This window comes from Panthera pardus, unplaced genomic scaffold (assembly GCF_024362965.1).
Source record: "Panthera pardus isolate Hobbes unplaced genomic scaffold, ASM2436296v1 HiC_scaffold_25, whole genome shotgun sequence".
NCBI lineage: Eukaryota > Metazoa > Chordata > Mammalia > Carnivora > Felidae > Panthera > Panthera pardus.
In genome coordinates this window covers 51,334,535-51,344,718 of record NW_026526821.1, presented here as the reverse complement: position 1 = coordinate 51,344,718, position 10,184 = coordinate 51,334,535, and the positions used below count along the sequence as shown (strand labels likewise).

Here is a 10,184-nt window from a genome sequence, read left to right as displayed (position 1 = left end):
ATATGATTTGCTCTGGCCAAAAGAATGAGCTAGAAGTGATGGTGTTCCAGTTCTGGGTATAGGCCTGAAGGAACTTTGTGTGTCTGCTCACTATTGCACTTCTGTCATTGCCATGATGAAGGCAGGCATAGGCTAGATGTTGGTTTGAGGACAAGGATGGGGGACATTGGAACACAGCAACCCCAATTAAAGTATCCCAACAGCCATAGGCCCCATCTAAATCATAGCCAACTGAGCACAACTTAGGTCATCTGGGATCCTTAGTGACCTCCGAACTATAATAATAAATTGTCACTTTAAGCTATTGAATTTTGGGATGGTTTGTTACACAGCAGTAGCTAAGTGATACAGCGATGGCAACTTGGAAAGCAAAGCGGTTTTTTTGTTTTGTTTTGTTTTGTTTTGTTTTTGTTTTACAATCTCACTGTAATGTTTGCTTCTGTTGAGTGCATGGTCCAGGCCATAAAAATTTAGGAAGTTCATTTAGGCTGGTCACAATCCTACAGTCTCATCTTACACGTGCAATAACCAGGAACAGAGTAATCAGAGGCTTCTCCACTCACCTGCCCCCTCCCTCCCTCCACCCCCAGAAAGAACTCACATTGTAGCAGTCTGTAGATCTCCTTTTTATTAGTTTATTGAAACTGTAAAATATAATAAGTTATATATACAGGATGAGACAAAACTATTAACAATTAAGACTTCACTGGTTAAGGCCCACAGCTCCAGCTTAGGGTGTTTCCTAAAAGTTTTTAAGTATAGCAAAATAATGAATGTCTCCATACAAAATGTCAGGGTGGAAGTCCCTGTTCTGGTCAGTGATAATCATTATGGTCACATTGATTTGAATTCCACAATGTAGGCTAAAGCTCATCAGAATAGACTATTCTTGGATTTATGTCCAAATAAGTAGATGACAAAGGAATGTTTAGCTCTATAAGGACTAACTTTCTAAAAATGGCAGGTTGAGAATCACTGAAACATGGCATGATGCTGGCTAGACATCTGGCCCCAGCATTGTAAGTGTGAAATGAGGCAAAGCTCTGGGTCCAGGAACAGCCGCCTCTGCTTCTTCACTGAAAATATTTTTCTTGGGAAACTGCAAGCTGTCTCCCTGGAACAGCATTCTTATCACATGTGACATTTGCAGCCTGATTCAGGGGGACAATCTCATCATCATCATCACAAAGCAGGAGAAAGGGGTGCCATAGGATTTCAAAGAGGGGTTAAAAGGATAATTAAGTTTTGCCATGGAGTATTTAGCTTGTAGGATATAGCAAATAGGTTCTGAAAAACAGCAAAGAGACACAGAAAATGATGATATTAAATATTCAGGACCTAATTATGATCCTATCACAGTATGTTCTACATTCATTGGTGGGCAATTGCTTGTTGGCTCTAAATGTATGACTGATTTCCTCTCCCCAAAGCATTTGCTCAGTCATGTGACTTATAATTTTAAAAACATCGCTTTGTAAGTCAGAGACTTGTTTTAATTTGGTAATAACTATAGTCAGATCTGTCATTAGGAAGCTCAGCAGTGAACTCTAAATTAAACCCCTGGTATGATCACTACCCTGGCTCCCATGTTCTTGGCAACTGCAGGTGTATTAAGAGATTTTGCCAAGAACAATGCCAGTTTATTACTTTACCTCTAAGTGTATGTCAAACAATTATAGTTACTCCGAGTTTTTCTGCTTCTAGTCTCATCTTGATGACTCATCTGTGTTCACTTCAATGTGCACCTTGAAGGCCTGGCATTTCCTGAAGTCCACTTTCCTGTTGCCCACCTAAACCTTACTTTTCCTGATTACAGAATCACAGACTAATCTCTCTTTTGCAAAAGAGAAACTGAAGCCCAAGAGGGAGAAGAGAATGGCCCAAGCTGGCACAACTAGAATCAGGTCCTTGGATTTCAAGCCCAGGCCCTGCCTGTGTTGTGAGGCTCCATTTTCCTTGACTGGCTCAGAAACCCTCATGTCACAAGGCTCATTCACAAGTCTCAGACACTCAGAATCTAAAATTATGCATGGCTGAATTCCTAGGAAGTCACCATTTCTATTTCCACATATAGCTGACCACTCATTTCTGTTTGAAGCAAAAACAGGCTGACACATAATTTAAATGGACTGTGTCTTTGAACATTGCTGCCCCCAAAGGGTCAAATCTGACTAGGGATGAGAGTGGAAAGCAATTCATGTGTAATACAAAACCACTGGGTCTCAGGCCTGGGAATCAGGCAATAGGTGAAACTGGCCACTGACTGGACACAGGTCTACTTGACTGGACAAACACATGCCTTGCAGATCAGTAACAGAAGGCAGGCCACAGAGTGAACTCTTCCATTAGTGATTGGAAGGGCTGTAGGAATACAAATGACCTTAAGAACAGCCACTTAAGATATTAACAGACTTGTACCAAACCTGACACACTATGTGGAGTGTGACATCTGCCTTTGGTAGCCATTTCACCAGGCATTCGAGCTTCTTTCTTCATGATGCTGCCCTCCTTCATCACCCCAGTGGGGAGCCATCTCCCTCCCTCAGAACTTATTATGTTTTCTTAGTATCCCCTCATCTAGACTGTTTGATGTTTTCTAGCAAGATGGTTTGTAGACACGTCTTCTGTCTCTCCTGAGGTTGTAAACTCCTTAAAAACAGGTACTAGATTCTTCACCTCTGCCATCCCCACATTGTTTGGTTCATCTGAGCACCCAAAAACATCCCTTGAATGAGTTGAATAAATATTCATCCTGCCTGGTGAGGTACAGGTGGGTAGCTGGGACTATCCCAACTTTAATCTTTTATTTTTGGTTAGATTAGAAGACAGGCCTCATTTCCTCTTGTTCCTTGGAATGGCCTAAGGCAAATCCTCGTGACAGCAGAAAAAGCCTGACTCTTGGCAGTCTGTTGCCAGCACTCACAGCTCCAGAGCCCTTGGTAGATCCTTGGTGCCTCCCAGGGAAGGCAGACTATAGGCAGGCTCCTCAGGATGTAGTGGGTGGCTGGGAGGCAGGTGGCACAAGCCCAGCCCACTCCAGTATGTCTGCACACAAGGACTCCACAGCATCCAGCCGTTCAATCTGCACCAGTTTTGTGAGCAGCTCTGGGATGCTGTAGCCTGCTGTGCTGATGCGATCAAAGAGCTGCATGCCATCTGTCATGCCCCCAATCTCATCCCTCTTGAGTCCAAAGCTCTCGGCAAGGTGGCGCCATGTTTTCACAACAGCCTTCTCGGAGTTGTACGTGGAACTGAGCATTCGGCTTGTCTTCTCAAGGCAGTCAAATGGCAGCTCTGTGGGGCTGAGACCTGCGGACAAATAGCCACAGTCAGACATTGCAAATGGCAGTCAATAGAAGCTCAACACCATTAAAAATTATTTTTAAAACTTAAAAAAAGATTGTAAAATAAAACACAGATGCAGAAAACCATATAAAATAAGTGCATAGCTTGAGGTGAACTACACCCAGGACTTTGCCAGCCACATGAGAAGCCTTACCATGGATCCTAACCCCAATAACAGCCCCTTCCTCCTAGGAAAATAGCCACTATATTGACTGTTACAATAATCCCCTCAAGAACACTGTCAGCAGTCACCAAAGCCTTGAATATGGGCTACCCTTAGGTCACCGTGCTTTACATGGAGCTGGGCTGAGGAGGGAGTCAAAAGGACAGACAGTATTATGCCCTTTATGGAGACAGCAGTCACCTTTATGAAAAGTGCTTTCAAAGACAGCCCAAAATTGGTGTTACCTGAGCCAACTTACTGCAACCTGAGTGGTCCAATGGTTCTCAATCTTCCTGCCTGTTAGACTTACCTGGGAGCATTTTTTAAAAATGATGTATTTTTACTTTTGGCAGCTGGAGTAGACATGCTTTTCCTGATTGCTCCTAGTAAGTACAGCTAAAAACCCTAGATGCTCTGTACAAAGCAAACACAAAGAAACTCTGGAAAGTGGTGAGAAAAGACAGACTGGTAGAGAGCTTGGGAATAGAGCAATGACATGGTGCTGAGCCTTTTGCATCATTATCCCAGACATGGAGCTGAAGAGTCCGGCAATCCAGAAATATGAACAATAACAAACCAAAATTGTCCAACAGATGCCTGCTCTAACTAAAGCACTAGGAAAAAAGAAGCTTAGCAAGAAGAAAACATTTAGACAGTAACTGCTTTGTTACAGCCAAACACCACAGAGAAAACTGTGGCCCCACCCTCAACAAGGCCAGCAAAGCCTGGATGTCCACTCTCCATAGGCTGTTACATTGCACCAGGTTTCAGGGAAGGCAAGGTCAAGAGCCTGGACTTTATCATCATCAGCTGGTAACAAGCCTCCCAGCCCAGTGGTATCAGTGGAGACCACTTGGAAAAACAGTTTCCCACCCCACCCCTCTGCCATCAACAAAAAGAGATTCCTACTTGGGTGTAAATGAAGGCTGAGTGGGAACCTAGATATTTACCTCCACAGAGGTATCAGAGGAAGCCAGATACAACAGAAGGTTTAAATAAGACACAGAGTCTCATAACATGACATAAAACTCTCTAGATTTCAATAGAAACCCACTTATCATACCAAGAACTAGGAAGATCTCAAATGTTCTTAATTTTACTTTTGAAAATATTTCCAAAAAGGGATAAGGAGTGTGAGGCAGGGTCAGCCAAATTCTCTGTGGTTTTTGTAGCTAGAAAAATCTCAAATAAAAATAGAAAATATCAGAGATAACAGAGATGCTAGAATTACCTGACAAGGATTTTATAGACGCCATGATACAAATGCTTCAACAAATAATTACACACATGCTTAAAACAAATGAAACAAATAGGAAGCCTTAGCAAAAGATAGAAAATATAAGAACCAAGTAGAAATGTTAGAACTGCAAAAATACAATCGAGATAAAAAGTTAAGTAGATATGCTCAGTGGCAGAATATAGACTGAGGAAAGAATTAGTGAACTGGGTAACAGAATAGAAATCACTTATTTGAACAACAGATAAAAAATAAACTGAAAAACACAGAGCCCCAAGGACCTGTGGGGCTATAACAAAATATCTCACATTTTTGTCATGGAGGCCTAGGAGAGGAGAAAGAGAGTGTGGATGAAAAAAGAAATAACTGAAAATTCCCCAAACTTGGAAAGAGACATAAGCCTACAGATTTAAGAAGCTGAGAAAACTCCAAACAGAATACACCCAAAGAAATTCATATCAAGATACATCATAAATTCATGGAACTAAAGACAAAGGAATCTTGAAAATAGCAAGAAAAATCAACACTTTACCTACAGGGGAAAAGTATTAGAATGAGAAAGTATTTCTCATTAGAAACCTGGAAGCCAAAGGGATGTGGCACTGTATTTTCAACTATGGAAATGAAAGAACTGTCAACACAGTGCCCCATGCCCAGTGAAAATACCTCTCAAGAGTGAGGGGAAAATCAAGGCATTCTCAAAATGAAGGAGAACTAAGAATTTGTCACCAAGAGAACTACCCTAAAAGAATGACAAAGGGAGGTCTCTAAACAGAAAGGAAATGCTAAAAGAAGGAATTTTGGAACATCAGTAAAGAGCACAGTAAGCAAAAATATTGGTAACCACAATAGCTTTCCTTTTCCTTTTAGGTTTTCTGAGTTATGTTTGCTAGTTTGAAGCAACTGATGTGGTTCTAAATATATAGAGAGGAAATATTTAAGACAACTATAAACAGGAAGGACATAAACAGAAGCTGTTGTTTTTTTTTTTAAGTAGGCTTCATGCCCAGTGCGGAACCCAGTGGGGAGCTTGAACTCATGACCCTGAGATCAAGACCTGAGCTGTGATCAAGAGTTGGATGCTTAACTGACTGAGCCACCCAGGTGTCCCAGGACGTAAGGTTTTTATACTTCCCTTGAACTAGTGAAAGGATGACCTCAGTGGATTATATATGTATATATAATACAGTACCTAGAGAAACTGCTAAAATAGCTATGGAAAAAGATGCACTCAAAACATATAGTATACATCACTCAAAAAACATCAAAGTGTATTTCTAAATTATGTTCAAGTGACCCAAAGGAAAGCAGGAAAAAGAAAACAGAGAAATGAAAAACAGGGACAAAAAAGAGTAAACAAAAAATAAAATAGCAATCTTAAATGCTAACATATCAATGACTATGTTAAAAATATCCTAATTATATGCTATCTACAAGAAGCTGATGTCCAATATAATGATATAGGCAGGTTGAAAGTACAAGAATAGAAAAAGATATACTATGTAAACACTTAATAAAAGGAAAGCACAAGTGGCTATTACATCAGACAGAGTAGACTTCAGAATAAAGGAAATGACCAGAGATAGAGAGGGACATTAATAAAAGGGTCAATCCACTGTCTGTGAAGACATAGCAATCCTAAATCCATATGCATCAAACAACAGAGCTCCAAAATATATGAAGCAAAAAACTGAAGAACTTAAAGGAGAAATAGACAATTCCACAATTACAGTTGGGGACTTCAACACCTTTCCCTTAGTGATTCATAGAACAATTACTAGGAAATCAGCAAGAATACAAAACTCAACAACAGAAGGAAAATCCAACCATGAAGAAAATCCAATCAACATTATAGAACACTTGACTCAACAATAGCAGAATACAGGCCTTCAATTTCAACAAAAGAATTTAAAAGAATTGAAAGAGTGTATTTACCTACCACAATGGAATCAAACCATAAATCAATAAATAACAAAGATAACAGGAAAATCTTCACACACTTGGAAAGTAAACAACAACCTCTTTTTTTTTCTATTGTCAGGGATGAAATTTGGTTTATTACATTTATTTCTCCATGGAGTTATTGCATTTAAAGACATGGTTTATTTTTCAAATGAAGAGACTTCTTTTCAGAGATCTTTATTAGGTTCCTGTCAGTTCCCTTGACTTTCCTTTAGAAGAAAATTGCATATGGGGGTGGGGTAAGAAAAGATATATGGATCCTCCTCTTTCTGGGAGGTTTTAGAACCAAAGGCTGTTGGTGTTTCCCATGCAGGGATGAATCACCAGCAGTCACTTTCTCCTCTGTGTCCTTCTTTCTGCCGTGAAGAGAGCCACTGGCACTGGGAATAACTCCACAGTGCTGCCCTCCACTGGGCAGCTGAGGTCCCTTGGCCTTGCCAGCCTTATCACACAGGCTGACCCTGGGGCATGTGTATTTTTGGAGAAGAGATGCCATATTTCAGCAGGCAGCCAAGTAGAGTTCTTGGCCCCTAGAACTTATTTCTGACCAACAGAGCACCCAGCCAGGGAGCCTGCCCCAGGCAAGGTGTGCTGGGCTCTAACTGTGCGGAGAACTGAGAGCACCAGGCTCCACTCCTGCTGCCTGGGCCAGACCTTGAAGTCCAAGGAGGGATGCCAGTGAGACCAGGACTGAGTGGCCTGATGAAGCCGGGAACATTCCCTAACCTCAGTGATGAGGGGTTTTGTCTCCTGGGTGAATACAAAGGTGATTTAGAGCCTGGATTGAGAAGAAGTGGGCAGTGTGGATTCCTGTTTCAGGTTGAAATGTTTATATTCCTAGTCCTGCTGCCCATACCTGGAGGGTACCTGCTGTGATACAGCCTGACTTTGCTTGCTCCAGAAGCATCTTTGTGGATGGAGACCATTACACAGGGAAAGGGCAAGGCCAGCTAATTATTGGGTAAGTGACTGAAAACACCAATGTGGGGACAGCATCTGGGGACACTGGAGGACACTGTTCTCTAGATCATCATGAATCCACAGTGCCCTAGACAGGCTCTGCCCTGGGGATGGGTGTCATCTTCTTGTCCTGTGAGGGAAAGGGCTGTGGGGAGTGCCAGGTAAAAGTTTAAAAAAAAATTTTTTTTAACGTTTATTTATTTTTGAGACAGAGACAGAGCATGAACAGGGGAGGGCCAGAGAGAGAGGGAGACACAGAATCGGAAGCAGGCTCCAGGCTCTGAGCCATCAACCCAGAGTCCGACGCAGGGCTCGAACTCACGGACCGCAAGATCGTGACCTGAGCTGAAGTCGGACGCTTAACCGACTGAGCCACCCAGGCGCCCCAAGGCAAAAGTTTTAAATAGCTTCATGCCAAATCCCATGTCCTTCCACACCTGAAGTGGGTTCCCCAGCTACTGGGATAAGGAGCATGACAAGCTAGAGTGGGCGGCCTTTCTCAGCCCTCATGGGGCCTCAGGACTCCTACCAGAGCTGTTTCCTACATATTGATGATTGGGACAAGATCCTTGGGGAAACCTGGCTAAGTGTCCCCCAACAGTGCATCCATGCTTACCTTCAACAACTCCACACACATTGGCATACACATCCAATATCTTTTTCCTTCGACTTTGAATCTATAGGAAAAGTTAAGAGAATGTTAATTTTCACAAGGGAAAGTGGTAGCCATCAAAGATACAAATTCTCCATTGGAGTGTTGGCAGCTGCTCTCCCCTGACTTCTAGTCAGAAATGCTGAATGGCGCCCTCACATGAACATCTCATCAGGAAATCACAGGGAGAAAGCCTTTTCTTCAGGTCTCTGCCTGAAGCACATTCAGTATTCACAGAGGTAGAGGCTGCTGCTCCCACTGGACATTCAGGCTCACAAGACTGTGTGGGAGGGTAAGTGGGGAGGACCCCAGCCGGCTGGCGGTGGCCTGAGATGCTATGGCCGTGTCTGCAGCTATCCACAGACTCTTCTCCCAGAGCACACAGCTTGGGGTAAGGACACAAGGCCCATGCTGGATGAGTGCAGAAGGGACCCTGGCTGAAAAGTCCCATGCCCCACAGGAGCCAGTACCTCTCAGAAAAACTCCATAGGCCTCCAGGGTCCCTGCAAGTGATGGGTGCCATTACAGACATCCCTGAACTCAGGGCAGCCCAGAGCATGGCATCCCTGTCCAGACCCAGGCCAGATCCAGCTTCCCAATGGAGGGACTTTTTTTTACCCTAAGCTACATTACCTAGCAACATGCTGACCTGGGGTTGGGAGAATAGGTCCCAAGGGGCTGCCAACGACCCAAGTGCTACACACTCGGGCAGCCTGGGCAGAGCTGTGCTTCTTTGCCCATGCACCCTGCCATGAGGGTGGGGGCCTGATTTAGGTGACAAGCCCTTTGGACAATTTTACATGAAAAATGCATATTATGTATGTGTGTGTATTCATATGCCCATTCCCACCCCCACCCCACACATATACATACGCTTGTCTGCTTAGATACACACCAGTATGTTTGCAAAGGTTTTTTCCTGTCCTATGGTATCCCAAACAATTTTAACTTTTTTCTTTCTGCTTATTTTCATTTTCTTTTGTAAAGTTCTATAATAGAGAGATAAGTTTCCTATTTTTTTACTATATCGTTTTGAACCTGCCACTCTGTCTAGGTTCCTGGCGGTGGGTCTACTGGGGAACGGTGAGCGTGCGTGCGGCAGCGCCAGGGCCTCACCCCGGCTGACTTCGTGGCTGCTGACTTCTCCCGGGCCAGGTGAACCAGCGACAACAGGCACAGCTCTGGGGAGCCCTGCTTGTCAGTGGCAGGCTCCTCATCACTGTCCATGCTCCGGCTTAGCAGCTGCTCATTCTCCGATGATGCGTCATTCTCGCTGTGGAAACAGAAGGGTGTGTGTTAACTGCAGCCCTGATACGTCCTCCCAGTGGGGAGACAACCGGGTCAGGGACTTGTTCCCCATGCTTTTACTGAGCAGCTTCTGGGCATGAAGCGAGAGAGACGTGCCCCGCTCTTACTCCTCGTCCTCTGCTATTTTCCTAACTAGTGACCCGGATGTTGGGTGGCCTGCAGGTGTCCTGTCAGAGGACTCACAAGGTGTCTCATGAGCCCCGCAGGGCTGGGGTCCAACAGTGAGGGGGACGGCATCTGTTCATCTGTCCACCCCCACCTAGCTCAGTCAAGCTTTCTTAAATACGTCACAGCTTCCTATATTTAATGCAGGAAAGTGCCATGTTCAGCCTCGTGTCTAAACGCAAACAGTTTATGTGGCCAGCACCGAATCTCTGCAAGCTCTCTGGAATAACCCAAAACAAAGCTGAATGAAGCCTGCCTGGGGACCCCCTCTTGACTAGGGGGTGACCTGGCTGAAATGTGTGCATTGTGGTGGGGGGGGGGGTCACAGAGAGCCTGGTGAGGGGCTCCGGGAAATCCCCCAGGAAGTCATGTGGGCCCACGTTCCACCACTG

At 44.0% G+C, this 10,184-nt stretch overlaps 1 protein-coding gene across 3 annotated transcripts in view; it reads right to left on the bottom strand.

Moving 5' to 3' along the window:
• Nucleotides 1–621: 621 nt before the first annotated feature.
• EDAR (ectodysplasin A receptor) overlaps nucleotides 622–10,184 on the bottom strand; it is an 88,677-nt gene continuing 79,114 nt past the window's right edge. For all 3 annotated transcript variants that reach the window (XM_019434609.2, XM_019434610.2, XM_019434611.2), the window contains 3 exons: nucleotides 9,436–9,592; nucleotides 8,284–8,344; nucleotides 622–3,309 (listed from right to left, as the gene is read on the bottom strand). In XM_019434609.2, coding sequence (XP_019290154.1) covers nucleotides 2,987–3,309; nucleotides 8,284–8,344; nucleotides 9,436–9,592 — 541 coding nt within the window. In that variant the 3' untranslated portion in view covers nucleotides 622–2,986. The remainder of the gene's footprint in view (nucleotides 3,310–8,283; nucleotides 8,345–9,435; nucleotides 9,593–10,184) is intronic.